Source organism: Micromesistius poutassou (genome assembly GCF_964030765.1).
Source record: "Micromesistius poutassou genome assembly, chromosome: 6".
Classification (NCBI taxonomy): Eukaryota; Metazoa; Chordata; class Actinopteri; order Gadiformes; family Gadidae; genus Micromesistius; species Micromesistius poutassou.
In genome coordinates this window covers 11579417-11595742 of record NC_140276.1, presented here as the reverse complement: position 1 = coordinate 11595742, position 16326 = coordinate 11579417, and the positions used below count along the sequence as shown (strand labels likewise).

The window sequence follows — 16326 nt, the reverse complement described above, 5'->3', positions numbered from 1 at the left end:
TCCTTCCCTCCCTCCTTCCCTCCTGCCTCCCCCACTCTCCTTCCCTTCCTCTTTCCCTCCTGCCTCCCCCACTCTCCTTCCCTCCCCCTTTCCCTCCATCCCTCTCTCCTCCCTCCTCCTCCCCCTCCCCTCCTCTCTCCAGAGAGTTCAGCAGTAAGTCCTTTGAGCAGACGCTGGTGGTGGATCTCTGCGGTACTGCAGGTAAATATCTCCCCTGGTCATTTACATTCTTGACCCATCTCTGGTTGAGCAACACAGGGTTCAACGTGGGAAGGTCAAAGATGATCAAAAACCAGACACACCTACTGTGAAGGCCACTGTGTTAAGATCCAATGTAACAGTAAGAGATAAGTAAGAGATAAGTTCTACATCAAGGTATACAGGAGAGCACAGGAGAGTACTATATGTTGAGGTTTACAGGTGAGTAGATAAGAACAACGTTCAGATATACAGAAGAGCAGTAGATTGGTAGTATTACTCATGTACTACCTGTTCCATAGACCTCTCAAGAATAACTCCCGCCTCCAATGCTCCGGTTCCCAGGGTCAAATGTCTATGGGAAATAACATGGCTTTTTTGAATGATCGTACATAACAAGCTCTGTAGGTGGTGAAGAAGTAAAAGCTGTGTCACGTTGTGAACTACACACTTGGGAGAGTCGTGACGTCCGAAGTCTGGGCAGATCTGCGTTAGCATAATGCTTCTTCATAATAGTTAACTACTTTAACGGCACCGACAATCCAAAACTTCAGTGGAAACTAGATGGAAAAAGTGTAGTTCAAAACGTGACGCAGCTTTTACTTCTTCGCCACCTACAGAGTTTGTTATGTACGATCATTCAAAAACGGCATGTAAATTCCCATAGACATTTGACAGAGTGAACCGGGAGCCTCGGAGGCGGGTCTTCTATTCTATTACACAGAAAGGAGTATAAAATATGACAATTTAAGTATATCTCTCCTCGATACTCCAAGGAGTAAGAGTGTGGAATACAGTGTCCAACAAAGTATACTGTATATTTATAGGCCTATAAATAATAACTATGTCTTTAGCTCGTATGTTCATATTTCATTGGGTGTTTTAGCCAATCGATTATTTAACGGCCTGACTCTTCTGCCTTCAAACGATTGCTTTTGTAAAATCGACATCATTTGACACACCCTCATTAACACACGCCCCTCCCCCTGCAGGCCTGACTCCGCCCACCACTCCACCTCACAAGCTGGTGGAGGACGAGCTCTTCAAGCCCGCGGACGGAGTCGGGGGCAGCGGGGCAGACTCTCCCACCACCTCCACCACCACCACCGCCACCACCGGCTCCGGCCCCGGGGCCCCCGCTCGAGGCCCCTCCTCCTGGCTCCCGCGGGGCCAGCACCAGCGGAAGCTTCCGGAGCAGACGGAGCTCTACGCCCAGCTGCGGCGCGAGGCTCCGGACGGGGACGGCGGCGGCGGCGGCGAGGGGGAGGCGGGCGCGGCCGTGGTCCACCGTCCCTACGGCGACCACGACTACTGCGCCCTGAGTCTGGGGGAGAGCCGCAAGCGCAGCGCCGCCCTGCTGGGCGCCATCCTGCGGGCGCGGGACGGGCCGCAGCGGCAGGGGCGGGAGGAGGAGGAGGCGGCGGCGGCGGCGGAGGAGGATGAGGAGGAGGTGGGGGGAGGAGGAGGAAGGGCATCAGGGAAACTTCAGGAAGAGCAGCAGGCGGCGGTGATGTCGCTGATGGCGGCGTCCGACCGCCAGACACACACCGCCACACCGCCGGCGTCGGAGGAAGAGGAGGGCGAGCGGTCATCTTCCTCCCGCTCCCCCTCCCCCGCAATGGACTCCTCCCCCGGCTCCCCCGCCGGCAAGATGGACTCCAGGTGAGAGGAGGGGAGGAGTGAGCAGAGACTAAAGGCTTTGCTGCATCCTGAGTGAATTTTTCTCTTTTTTAGCCGCAGTTCATCTCCTGGAGTCTGACATTTAAACATTACCCTACTGCGCTCTCTTGTTCTCTCTCTCTCTCTCTCTCTCTCTCTCTCTCTCTCTCTCTCTCTCTCGCTCTCTCGCTCTCTTTCTCTTTCCTCTCTATTGTTTCTCTTGCTTTGTCTGTTTCTCTCTTTCTATATATAACTGTTTCTCTCTCTCGCTCTCGCTCGCTCTCTCTGTTTCTATATATCTGTATCTTTCTATTCCTCTCGCCGTCTGTTTCTTTCTCTCTCTGTTTCTATGTCTATCTCTGACTCTGTATCTATTATATTTGCCTCTCTCTCTCTCACTCTCTCTCTCTCTCTCTCTCTCTCTCTCTCTCTCTGAACAGTGAGGTGACGGAGGGCTGTCCTGCTGACAGACAGAGGAACAAAGCCAAACCAGACGAGGTAGAATCCCTGACCCGCCACACACCTGCTACACTATGCTCCATTATGCCGCGCTATGCTAACCTGCGCTAGGCTACTCTAACCCTGCTTTGACCACAATTATTCACACATCAATCTGATAAGCAGTCAAATTAATCATGTTCGTGTTCAACATTATAAGCGTGACCATTATTCATAATGTCATAGGAATTCATAGTGTCACTTTAGGCTAACCTCGTCTACAAACAAGACTCGCAGGAAACGACAAGAGGTGTTGATCAGGAATCCTCTAAAACGCTGTAATCCCTAATCAAAATAAAACACGTCAATAAGTACGCATGTCAATATTAGCCTCAATCTCTGTACTCGGAGAGAGCGAGAGCGAGAGACGTGTTTTAAATAATGAATCCTGTTCGGATTGTACGATCGTTACTCTGAACGCCTGTCCGAACATCCTCCTGCCCGCCGCGCCACACCTTTTATGTCTCCCCTCCTAAACCTGCAATGTCATCTGTCCCCCGCCTGTTGCCATGGTTTCCCTGTTACCAGGACAACTGCCAGGTGTTCTACATCCACAACCTGCCCAGCAGCGTCACGCACAACATGCTGCGCAAACGCTTCCAGGTTTTCGGCTCCGCACAGGACTGCAAGGTCATCATCCGCAACGAGTGAGTCTGACCGCCTGTCTGTCTGACCGCCTGTCTGTCTGACCGCCTGTCTGGCTGACTGCCTGTCTGGCTGACCGCCTGTCTGGCTGACTACCTGTCTGGCTGACTACCTGTCTGACCGCCTGTCTGGCTGACCGCCTGTCTGGCTGACTACCTGTCTGACTACCTGTCTGGCTGACTACCTGTCTGACTACCTGTCTGACTACCTGTCTGACTACCTGTCTGGCTGACTACCTGTCTGACTACCTGTCTGGCTGACTACCTATTGGACTGACTACCTAACAGACTACTGGCTACCTATTGGACTGGCTACCTGTCTGCTACCTGTCTGATTGACTTCCTTCCTGTCTTACAACCTTGCTGTCTGGCAGGCTGTCTAGCTGACTGATTACTTGTTTATCTACTTATCCAGACAGACTATCTGTCTGTCTGGCTGATTGACATTGTCAGTTTGTTTGACTATTTGCCTGTCTGTATCACAATACAGAATCACAGTATTATGTGATAGGATTTCAAGCTGTTTCTTAAAATGCTTTTTAATGTGAAGCAATTCTGACTGACCCTCTCTTTCTGTGTGTGTGTGTGTGTGTGTGTGTGTGTGTGTGTGTGTGTGTGTGTGTAGAGAGCGTTGTGGGGTGATTAAGATTCGCCAGGGAAGCTCAGAGAGACAACGGAGAGAGGGAGAGGCTGCTTTCCAGAGCAGAGCCAACGGTCTGCAGAGACTCAGCAGGAAACGCTACATAGACCTGGGTAAGACCCCCACACACACTCATCTCATCTTTATTTATACACTAATGCATACAAATACACACAAACACATACACATCTATATTCAGACCCTAATACATACACATACACACAGACACATACACAACTATATTCAAACAATAATACACACACACACACACTTATACACTAACACACACAAACACACATGCCCAATAATAGGCCTTTCACACATGCACTGAAAGTCGGCCATTTTACGGATAATCCCTGATGGGGCTGTATGTGTGAAGACAAATGTCAGAATACGCCCCTCCGGAGTTTAACCCGCCAGGCCCCTAGTATAAAGTCTGGAGAATCGCGGAGAATTCACAATCAGCGAGTGTGAGTGTTGCTGACGTGTTGACGACGTTTCCATCATGCGACTGGCGTCAAACCGGCATAAATCAAAGAATAGACAAAGACAACAACAAACACATTCTACATTGTTTCTGCTTTCCACTCTTCTGTTTGCATTGTGCATATGTCTAAATAAATGCAGTATTGATATCACTGCAAAAATAGTCATGCTCACAAAGTTGGTGCGTCTTAGATGTGTTAAGGGGCCTACACACCGCCCAGACTCAAACCAACGGCCAACTGCCTTTATCCCACCACCACTCCGTTGCCTCTCCTTGGACCCGTTCGGCAGAAAAGTTGCACTGAAACACACCGATAAGACTACTGCCAACTGCACATTAGCGTTTACGTTCTGCGCTTGCGTGAAATGCAATAAGCCTTAACATCGGGTGGCACTAGTCTCGTGGCGCTAGTCCGTCCCTCCTACACTCCGTGCTGATTCGCTGGTTGTGTGCTAGCAGCACACAACCAATCAGAGGCTCAGATCCTCAGACGTCAGCGCTCTCAGTCTTTGCATGTTGAATCGGACCAGACACCGTCCGCGTGGTTCCCAAAGCTTCCAACACAGCTGAACACACGGAAAAGATTTGATCCCGAACTCGTCCGAGTCTCCCCAAACGTTTCAGATGGCAGTTGGGCCAGTGTGTAGCAGCCTTTAAACAAAACACTGCAACCTTTGCTGCATACTTTTTGCATCACGTCCTGCCTCCAACCAATCTACCCAGGCGCCAGCCCTCGCCTAAAGTATACAGAGTATCTCCAATAAGTGTGACCACATCTGATACGGCGTGTTTAGTGTTGCATGTGTGAAAGGGCAACTCCTGATCCTCTCCGGACGTGATTCTCCAGAGTTCTTCAGGACATCATGTGTGAAAAGCCTAGCTCAGACTATTACACACAATCATACTCTCCGACACACACACACACACACACACACACACACACACACACATGCTAATCCACATACACACTCATATGCACTAACGCAGAATCACATTCAAATGAAGGCAGATAAAACTCATACAACTTAGTAACAGACACACACAGAGAGACAGAGACACACTCATACTAACTCTCATACTTACACACTGTAAAGCACAGACAGATGCATGCATACACACACACACACACACACACACACACGCACTAAAAATACCAATAACAACATGCAGGTCAACTAGCCATAAATAATTGATCTGTCTGCTTCAAAGTGAAAGCACTTCTAATGGAGCCATTAGCTAGCAGCAGTTTCTGAGCTGTTCAGCTGCTTTCTGTTTGATCTCAATCAACAGCAGCTTCACACTGATCCGATGATGTAATCAGATAATGCTATGAGTTGTACCCTCTCTCTGCCCTAGGTGTGTGACTGGTGCATTCATTGCCCTGCGGTGAATCACGAGCACCAAAGTCAACAATGAATTATGCTATGTTATGTGTCGCAAACCAACAGCTTGACCAACGTTCTCCTGTCTCTCTCCTCCTCCTTTTCTCTTCCACCTCCTCCCTTCTTTCCCGCCCTCCTCCTTTTGCCTCCTCATTCTCTCCTCCTCCTCCTCCTCCTGCTCTCTCACTCCTCCTCCTTTTCTCCTCCACCTCCTCCTTCCTCTCTCCCGCCTCCTCCCTCTGCCTCCTCCTCCTCTCCTCCAGACGAAGCCGGCCCGGGTCCCGTGAAGAGCAAGTACGACGCTCTGGACTTTGACACCCTCCTAAAGGAGGCGCAGAAGTCTTTGCACCGCTGACGGCCCCCACCCCCCCCCCCCCCCCCCCCCTCCACCCTCGACCCCCCCAAACACCCATCTCCTCCTCACGGCTGGCCTTAGTGACCCCCGACCCCTCCAGCCCCGCTGCCTCCACACCGGGCCCCGTGCGGAAGGCGACCTCGCAAAGTTGTTTACATTTTTAACATTGGAATAAAAAGACGAGAGAGACCTAGTTTAGAACTTTTCTTTACTTTCCCGCCGGAGTATACAGCGTTTAAAAATACAAACGACCGAAGCCATGGAGAATAAAGAGCAAAAATGATACGATTGGAAGAGGTTTGATTTTTGAGGAAAAAAAAGCAATGGTACAACTACTACTACTACTACTACTACTACTACTACTACTACTACTACTGCAACAACGGCAGACACTTTTTTTCCTGTCGTTGTGCGACGGTCGACGACGAAGCTGCTTCCTGTTGTCTGTGTTGGTGACATCATCACCCCGCGCCAAAGAAGGTTGGCGGGGAGAGAACCCTTGTGTGGCGTAAATACCTTGCTATTCCCGCGTCGCGTCTTGTTGGTCACGTTGGTCTTCGTGGTTTGTGTGTGTGTGTGTGTGTGTGTGTCCTCGCGTGTTTTATTTTTCGTAAAAACTCACTCTCTGGTCACGCCTGGTGAGACCGCGAGCTGTGTTTTGCCTCAAAGTAGTGACGTTGTGGGAAAAAAAACAACTTTGTTTTAGCAAAAGGAAAAAAATTATTGATGTTTTCAAATTTAAACGAAAATATTTCTAACTGTGTGTGTGCGTGTGCGTGTTACGGACAATGAAAATTCTGAAATTAACAAAAAAACAACAACATTTGACTTTAAAGGGTTTACACATCGAAAATGAAGAAGAAAAAAAATCATCTTTTTTTATTTTTTGTAACTGTAGTGCTTCCTTGATTTGATCTATGCACTGTATGGAGGTAGAAGTTTCTGCTGTCCTCTGACGAACCCTCTCCCTCATGTCTGCAAACGCAACGCTCAAAATGGCTTCTTCTACTGGCTGATGTATCAGGTCGCATACAGCGGACTCTACTAGGCACAGAAGGCCCAGAAGTTTTGTCAAATAGCACTTATTTTACCAAGGTCTGTAAATAGTTAGACCGTTGATGTCAAACATGTTAAGACGTGTTTTTTGTCTTTCTTTATTGTATTTGCCAAACTGCCGTTCACTTTCAATGCTGTCAAAAATATCCCCCCAAACATCACTTTCTGTTCAATCAATAGTCAATCTGTTCTTCAATACATTGAATACTAAAGGACTTCTATAGAAATTATATATATATATATATATATATATATAAATGAATCAGTTTACTCTAACAATGTTTATCTTCCATGTTCGGCACACAGTCGGGTTAACTGAAATCTAGATTCTGGTTTCAACAGAATGTACTTCGATAAAACCATGAATGTATCGCCTGCCATCCGCTGACGTTTTCCCCTCACCTGATGGTTTGGTCTTTGATGCAGTCTGTTTGGTTTTGGTAGAGTCTGACGTACACACACACACCTGATACCGCCAGTAGACGTTGACCTAGGGAGGGAGGGAGGGAGGGAGGGGGGAGAGAGAACCCAGGAGAGAGAGCCATGTGTTGGAGAACAACACCCAAGGGTTCTGGGCGAGAATCGTGACCTTGTCGTGACCTTGTTGTCCAAGAGGTATTGTATCAGCTGAGTTTCTCTACCTCACGTCCATCTCTACCATCTCCACCTCTGTTCCTCTCCTCCCTGTCTCACCCATTTCCATTTCTTTCTCCTTTACTCAAATCCCCCCCCACCCTCTACTCTCTTTGCTCTCGGTTTCTTCCTGTTAAGTTTCCGGAAAATGCTTTTGCTTTTCCCCCTCCCCAAGTTTTTGGTTTGACCAAGGTAGAAAGACTGAAACCCATGTTAATGGTATATAGCCACTTAATGAAGGGGCCTTTCTCTCTTTCGCTCCCTTCCCTTTCTTTATCTCTCTTTGTCTTTATGTCTCTCTCTCTCTCCCTCCTCCTCTTTGGCCTCACCGTTAACTGTTTTCTGTGGCTAGCATGTGCGTATCTATCCTGAGTGTTGTGTGTGTCTCGTGTGTATCAGAGTTAGAGCTGCAGCTGTTCCCAGCCCCCCCCCCCCCCCCCCCGATTCATCCACACCCCCTCTCCATGTTATTGTGTTCAGGGATCCCCGCGTCCCTCGACAGCACCGCCCAACCCTCTATCTATCCACACTATCTAGCAATCTATCTATCCATCTATCTATCCACCGACTGTACCTCTCCCCTAGTATGTCACCTTTTGCATAACAGACACCCACCCACTTTGTGTACAAGTTGTACCCCCCCCTCCCCCCACCACCACCCCCAACACGCCCACCCTCCTATCTAATCAACCCCTTGGTAACACACGAAAAATTGAATGTTTACATCTCTCGATTCTCGTTAGACTTTCTTAGAGACACACACTAAGTACAAAGATGCCTTATTCGGGACGCTACACGTAGGCTGATCTCCAACAAGAAAACTAAACTAAATAAATTACAAATTTGGTGAACTACGTATGGATTGGAAAACACCAAAGTAAAAGTCGTTTGAAAATTCAAAGTAATTGACCCGGATCAGTTCTACCAGGATGGGTATTTGTGCTTAGTTTGTACACTGCTAAAAAAGTGGAGAGGATACGCTGGTTTACATATTAAAAAAGAAACAATATATTATAATATATAAATATATATAATGTGTATATAGCACTATGCCTCATTGTAAACATTTAAAAAGATGTAAGTGTGTTTTTTTAAAGGCGGCGGGTTAAGGTTGTTTATTATCAGGAAGCTTGGGCTCTAGAAAGTTAGAAGGTGTTCAATACAGGAAGGATATTAAGGGAACTTAAGGGATATTTCACAATAAAAGTCCATCATATTTGGGAAAGCATGAGATGCGAGAGGAGTTTCCCTTTAGACTGTTGTACTAGAAAGTTATTTTTCTCTGCCCATTTTTGAAATGACAATATGTTTGTCTGTTTAATTTTGTTTTCTTAAAAAAAAACAATTGATGCAATAGCTACTAATCGTACCTAAGTAAAAGCTTTTACAGATAAAGGTAATAATGTACAGTGTGGTGTTTGGTGGTTGAAATACAACTTTGGGCAAACCTTGAACTGCAAATTCTCTAGGCTACTCTGTTTAGAAGGCTGTTAAACGTACAAAAAAATCCAAAAAAGAACAGTACAGGAAGAATGTTAATGGTTACGACATTTAGACGATACACATGTACAACAATGTATGACTATACTCTTGCACAAAAGAAAAACGCCCCAGGTAGTGAAGCATTTGTTCACAATATATATTGTTTTTCATTGAAGGGAAACTTGTAACTAGATTATTGCCACATTTTGATGGTGCACAGGTCTGTTCAAAATCTAATTTATCTGTGTCAGAGACAATGGTATATATGGTAACTCACGTCTACACGTATGACTGCTATTGGAACACGAGAGGGAGAAAAAAGAAAAAAATGATAATAATTGAAGATGTTAGAGCGTTATTGATAACTTCACCCCCCTTCTGAAAGTAGAGTGTTACTCGGTACAGCGATGGCCATTTTAGAAGTCCCCTCTCTCTTCATTGGTGGATTCAATTATTTCGGGTCAACCTCCTCTCCAAATGTAAGTTCCATTCTAGAGCTAGGATTCTAAAATCATAGCACTTGCTGTCATTGGCCATGGGAACAATCTGTGTGTGTGTGTGTGTCTGCGTGTGCGTGTGTGTGTGTGTGTGTGTGTGTGTGTGTGTGTGTCTGCGTGTGTGTGTGTGTGTGTGTGTGTGTGTGTGTGTGTGTGTGTGTGTGTGTGTGTGTGTGTGTGTGTGTGTGAATGATGAAGAGGGGGCTTCTAGGGTGGATCCTGCTCTGGACGGTGCATTGAGCTGGAGGTGATGACATTTAAACATCTTCACTCTCATGACAAGCCTTAAAACTCAACTGGTGGGGGTGGTGCAACGACTCCAGTTCCAATTCCTGTCCAAATCCAATCTGGTTTTCTTGTTCCTCAAAGACTGACGTGATTAACAGTTTTTTTTGTTTTCAATACAGCCATAATATAAAATGAAGCTATATACATATATATGAATATATATATATATATTTATGTGTTTGTGTAGATATCTAGATGATTATATACTTTCTTATAGAAAACTATTTGATGTTGACCATTTTTCCTGCGTGTCATGAGAACACGGCGACACATTTAAAAACGGCTGCCATCCCGGTCTGGGAGCCACCGGCAACCTAAACCCAAAAATATTCTCCTTCCACAGGGAGTCCTCTTCCAATGCAATACATTTTGTTGTCACTTCTCAGTTATGGTTCATGTTGAGAGAGAGAAAAAAGAAAAATGTTTGTGGCAAGTTGACCAAAAATAAACAAATAAATACATCCACAGTAATAAAACAAAAGACAACAAAAAAACGTTTGTCAACAGCTTTCTTTGTTCACATCTTCGCTGGTTTGTTTTTGAAAGATGCCACCAGAATGTTCTCACTTAGACCCACCAAAACCCACGTTTTAGGGGCATGTTTTTCTCTTTTTCTTGTTTCCTTTTCATTTAAAAATAAGGAAAAAAAATGATGTATCTGTCCGCTAGCTGTAGGAACCGTTTGAGCGCAACGATTTAGCTTTGCAATACAGGCCAATCTCTGGCCAATCAGAATTAATTTAGCAGATCACATGTCGTCCAGGCTTCCCTACATACGGTTGCAATGTTTAGAAACTAACTGATAAATTGTCTTGATGGTACAGTTGATGTGAGCCCTCAGAAGGGACTGCAAGCTATCTATAGCTAAATGTGGGTGGGTATTTTGGTGGAAGAGAAACAAATAATATATATAAAGGGCATAAATTCTTTTGGTTGTTTTATTTTTCTTCGCTGTTGATTTAATTGTCTATTTACATCTAATGACTATCAAATATACAGACGTGATTATTTTCCTTTTTTAACTTAGTTTTTGGTAAGACAAAAAACAGTAAATACTGCTAGTAATATTTTATATTTTTACATATATTGGTTTTATTTTGCGTTTTTTTTATTTATATGCCTCTTAGTTTGGATGTATTTTAAATTGTGTTTTTTTTTCTTGTTTTGTGTGATTTCATACGTTCAGAATGTGGAGAAAATGCATTTCAGTATTTTTGAATTGTTAAAATCTAGTTTCATAGACGCGCAAGTATCTGATGTTATATTATAAATTATATTTTAATTCGTGTAAATAGTTTAAAACAGAAGACTATGACTTCCGTTTAAACTGAATACATTTCTCTTCAGAGATTGTTTACATTAAAAAAACTGTAGAAATGTGCTCCTCATATACTGTATAAAGTACATATATTCATTCAAATGCCTCCAAAAAATAAAACCCTAATGAGCAAAGTTCTAGTGGTGTCATTATTCCAAAGTAATCTAAATATCATTCATATGGATGATGCCATTCAGCTACTTGTCGCGAGACGTGTGTGTGTGTGTGTGTGTGTGTGTGTGTGCGCTTTATTGTTTGTGTGTGTGTACAGTTATACCCTTTGGTTCAAAATCTCCCTGATTAACTAGTAATAGGGCAGGTCATTTTATGCATGATTAAATTGTCAATCCGCCCGGCAACTGTAATGCAAATCGAGGGGAGTGGGGGGGAGGGGGGTTTTGGGCACAACGTGCCCACAAGCTAGAACACATCAACTCATCACTGTCATATTGTACGCCTCATTTCAACACACAACCCAATAGGATACAATGGCTTGAGCTTTCATGGCCAGTGTTTTCACCACCTGGTGTGAAAATCCTAATTTATTACAGGCCATTTCAGGTAGATGATTACTGTAATATAGGCACCATCTACTTATTAACTCTGAATGGAATTCATAATTTTATTGGCACTTTATTGCATGTTGTGGTACATGCAATGGTACCACATCACTGTATATGCTTTATATGTAATGATTTCTACCAAAATATTGTGCTTGATGTGCACTACAACCTTTTACGTAGTGCAACAATCAATCGGTTCAGGACATTTTATTATATTTTTACATGCATCCTGGAAGTTGCTAAGCTGAGAGTATAAAGCTTGTCAAATACTGACTTCTGTAATTAATACACTGAAATGTAAAAGAAAACACAGCAATTTAGACTATTCTCAGGTTATACATTTAAACATTTGTGGCATTTCACATTATGTCACATTATTAGGAAACATATTTGCTGATATCTGCTAAATTAGTGTCAATTTGAGTCTGATCCAGGTCAATCTCATCCACAAAGGGATGGTATGGTTGAAGATTTAACCAGGACTGTCTGAACAGAGATTTGTGTTTTGACACCTTATACTCTTCACTCCCTGATGTTTTTTTAGAAACTCAGACATGCAGCAGTTGGAAATCTTGGCACTTTATTGGCAAAAATGCAGCCGGATCTGTCAACTATTAGTGAGGTTCAGGAATATCTGTTTCAAGTTGGTCATCTTCCTGCCTCTGAATGAAAAATTTTGATTTTAGACCGCTCCCAGCTCATTTCTGAAAAATCTCTTCCCTGATTGTCTCATGTAAACAATCTTACCTGGCAACCACAGGTGCTTGAAATGCAACACTTCTGAATGGACCAGAAATAAAGGGAGCAGAGAGGCAGAGGACATTTTTGGTTGTTCATATTCATAATCCCACTCTCTGTTGCTCTTTTCTGCTCTCTCTCTTCACAGCTATCGACTCTTACCTAAAGCAGCTTAACAAAATGATATTAACATGAACAATGTAAATATGATGCCACTAGGGTCAGAGAGCGAACAGGGAAGAGCTTCAACGTGTCAGATGTTGTTATGGTAGATGGATGCCATCACTTAATCCTACAATTCATCTGCTGGATCAAAACAAGGGATATCTGATTATACAATCCCTCAGTGATTACATCTGGGTCCAATAGAAACCGGGACCCGATCCCAAAAGGACCACTAAAGTCAAACAGATTACCACAAAACATCTGAGCAGCTAAAGAAATGATTTGTTATATATTATTATATATATTAGCTTTATATGGTACATGCAATGGTACCACATCACTGTATATGCTTTATATGTAATGATTTCTACCAAAATATTGTGCTTGATGTGCACTACAACCTTTTACGTAGTGCAAGTGCAAAGCTTGTCAAATGCTGACATCTGTAATTAATACACTTGCACTCAGTTAAAATGTAAAAGAAAACACAGCAATTTAGACTATTCTCAGGTTATACATTTAAACATTTGTGGCATTTCACATTATGTCACATTTTTAGGAAACATATTTGCTGATATCTGCTAAACTAGTGTCAATTTGAGTCTGATCCAGGTCCATCTCATCCACAAAGGGATGGTATGGTTGAAGATTTAACCAGGACTGTCTGAACAGAGATTTGTTTTTTGACACCTTATACTCTTCACTCCCTGATGTTTTTTTAGAAACTCGGACATGCAGCAGTTGGAAATCTTGTTTAGCTACTCCAATTTTGGTTGGACGCCTTGCTTGTTTTCAGCCTCACTTAAAAGGGAGGTCAAGACACTTTAGATAAAAGCTTTTGATAAACAAATTTACTAATGTACTCAATTTTAATGTAGTTAGCTAGTTAGAAGAATGGGATGCCTCCATCAAGTAGCTTCCATCCCTACTTCTTCTTCCACATGGCAACAGAATGTCCTGTGATCCTCCTGTTCTGCAGCCCAAAGCCTGCTTCTACAGCATGTGTTCACAGAGGAGATCGAACTCTTTTAACTGGAAGCTTATATTCACCGTTCGGGGTTGAGTTATTTCAGGAAAGAGCTGATTAGCTGGTGATGTCGTTTTGTACACGAGATGCTGTGAAAGGGGTGGACATGTAGTGGAGGACATGCTTATGATCTAATAGAAGGATTCTAATTTGCTGGATTCTCTTCCCTGTCCACTTTTAATTGAACTACGGCTGTCCTCTGTTTGCCCGACTCTGGGGCCGTCGTGACTGCGGAAGAGGGGGAGGGAGGGAGAGATGGAGGGAACGTGAGAAGGTATGGAAGTGGAACCAGATAGAGGGAGAGGGAGTGAGAGAGAAGGAGGGAGGGAGGGAGGGAGGGATGGATGGAGCAATAGAGATGAGCGCGTGAGAGAAGTGAAGCAAGAGACTTGCTCGATGGAGGGGCAGAGCAAGAGAGAGGTGGAGCAGGAGAGGGGGATGGACATGGGATGGACAGGGAGCGATGGAGGGAGAGAGAGAGTGCAAGAGGAAAATGGAGGGAGAGAGATGCAGTGAGGGAGCGATGGAGGGAGAAAGAGATGGTGCAAGGGCAATATGACTCAGAAGAACGTTCAGAAGAACGTTTCAACCTTTGGGCTGGGATTATTCAGGCTTTGTTTTAGTTTTTCCCATGATGCATTGCCCTCCGGTTGTGACCTTGATCGTAACCCCACAAAGCCCTTAATCAACTTTTTTTGGCCTGTGACCCAATTTTTAAGTCAACCTCAAAATTCTCATCTGTCATTGAAATGACCGTGAACATCATGCCTATCATGCCACACAAAGTAGTTTATGTTCTCGTGTATTAAAGACCAATATTTTAAACTTTTTTTATAGCAAATACAAACGTCAAATACCATCAAAAATCGATTTGATAAATCTGCAATTCCTGCGCCTCCATATGCAAATCAGGCAGCCCCACATGTACCCCGTCTTTCTTTTAATTGAACCTCGATGACCATACTGCATGAAAAGTCGCAACGGGCCCCGAGAGAGGCTAAGCACAGGTCAAAGGTGTATTCCCAGCATGACACGACTGTGTTACTATAGTCTGACCGGTGCGTGTTTCCCCCTGCTTGTTGCTACCCTAATGGAGGCAGTTCTGCCGTCCTATTGGTCCGACCACTGCGGATACTGAGTGACATCATGGAGGTGATGGAGGGAACTGCATCGACGCACCACAGTGGAGGTCAGCACAGAGTCACGGTGCACACACACACACACAATACATATTCTGATATTGATATTCAACATAATAGAAAACATAAAATTTATATATTTTCCCTTTTGCTTTTATTTTTTAGATATGGATACATATCTAAAATATATATATATATATATATATATATATATATATATATATATATATATTTAATCTTATAATAAATATAGAATACATCCATTGTAATTAAAAACCGTAAGGCCAAAATAATGATGAAATAAAGTTGGTCATTGATTTTCAAAAAACACAACATTTTCATGCATGCGTATAAATATATGGATAAATATAGAAGAAGAAATTCTACTTTATTATCCAAACATAATATGAACACACATACCTTACATATAATATAAATAATATGCTCTGGTATTATGTAAGTGGTATGCGTCAGAACAGGAGCCGGTAAGTGCGTCTCTGTGCGGCTACATGACATCCGCTGTGGCTCTAATCCAGACCTGATCCTCCACAGGGCTCCTATAAATAGTCCCTCACCCTGGCTGTTGCACCCCATGCAGCCGCGCAACACCGCAGTCACGACTCACACTCTGTCCTGCCAGCGCCATGCTAGGACCAACCTGCTGATCTGACGCAGTCACTGCACTATACTACCACCACTCTGCTCGCTCTCCCTGTACTGACTCAGTGTCTCCCTCCCTCTCTCTCTCTCTCTCTCTCTCTCACTCTCCCTGTACTGAATCAAGGTCTCCCTCTCCCCCCTCTCTCTCTGTAGCTGTCTCTCTATCTCTCTCTCTTTCTCGCTCTCCCTTTACTGACTCAAGGTCTCCCTCTCCCCCCTCTCTCTCTCTCTCTCTGCAGCTGTAACCTTACCCTCTCTCTCTCCCTCTGTCTCTCTCTCTCTATCTCTCTCTCTCTGCTGCAGTTGGGTGGAGGGTGTGCGTCACGAGCATAGTAGATCATCGCTACCGTATACGGTAATCCTCTGCTCTCTCTCTCGCGCACTCTCTCTCTCTCCTGACGTCACTAAGCCTTACGTCATGCAGTAGTGATGTAGAGTACTACGCTGTGATGGCTCTCGGCCTCATTACCTAGCAGCCGCCCCCCACACCCGCACACAATTATTGTGTAACCATTACATATATGCAAACACTCCACTCACACACACTTGTGTGGTAAAGTTACTGGTGCATATAGTGAGATGGAAACAATTTGGTCTTCACCAGTTTAGGATATGGGTATGATAATTGTGTGAACGCAAATAAGTATTATATAAAATGGGTAAAAAAGCGCGATAGTATCTGTACCACACACACACACACACACTCACACACAGTATAGAGTACCTTTGCCATGCTCCGAATCAGTGTATGTTATGCACTGACGTGCAGAGAGCTGCAGCATGTGTCTTGTCCGTGGGCACGACGCGCATGCACTCATTTCACGCACTCGCCCTGAATGCTTTATATAATGTCATGCATCACATAGACACGCTACGCCACCGTCAGGCTATGGAATC

At 44.2% G+C, this 16326-nt stretch overlaps 1 protein-coding gene across 1 annotated transcript in view; it reads left to right on the top strand.

The window, feature by feature from the left end:
* ppargc1b (peroxisome proliferator-activated receptor gamma, coactivator 1 beta) overlaps positions 1-5890 on the top strand; it is a gene marked incomplete at its 5' end in the record, with an annotated part of 54094 nt that extends 48204 nt beyond the window's left edge. The window contains 6 exons of the mRNA XM_084469673.1: positions 143-201; positions 1191-1860; positions 2298-2355; positions 2884-3002; positions 3625-3752; positions 5772-5890. Of these exons, the coding sequence (XP_084325799.1) occupies positions 143-201; positions 1191-1860; positions 2298-2355; positions 2884-3002; positions 3625-3752; positions 5772-5863 (1126 nt within the window). The 3' untranslated portion in view covers positions 5864-5890. The remainder of the gene's footprint in view (positions 1-142; positions 202-1190; positions 1861-2297; positions 2356-2883; positions 3003-3624; positions 3753-5771) is intronic.
* Between the last annotated feature and the right edge of the window lie 10436 nt (positions 5891-16326).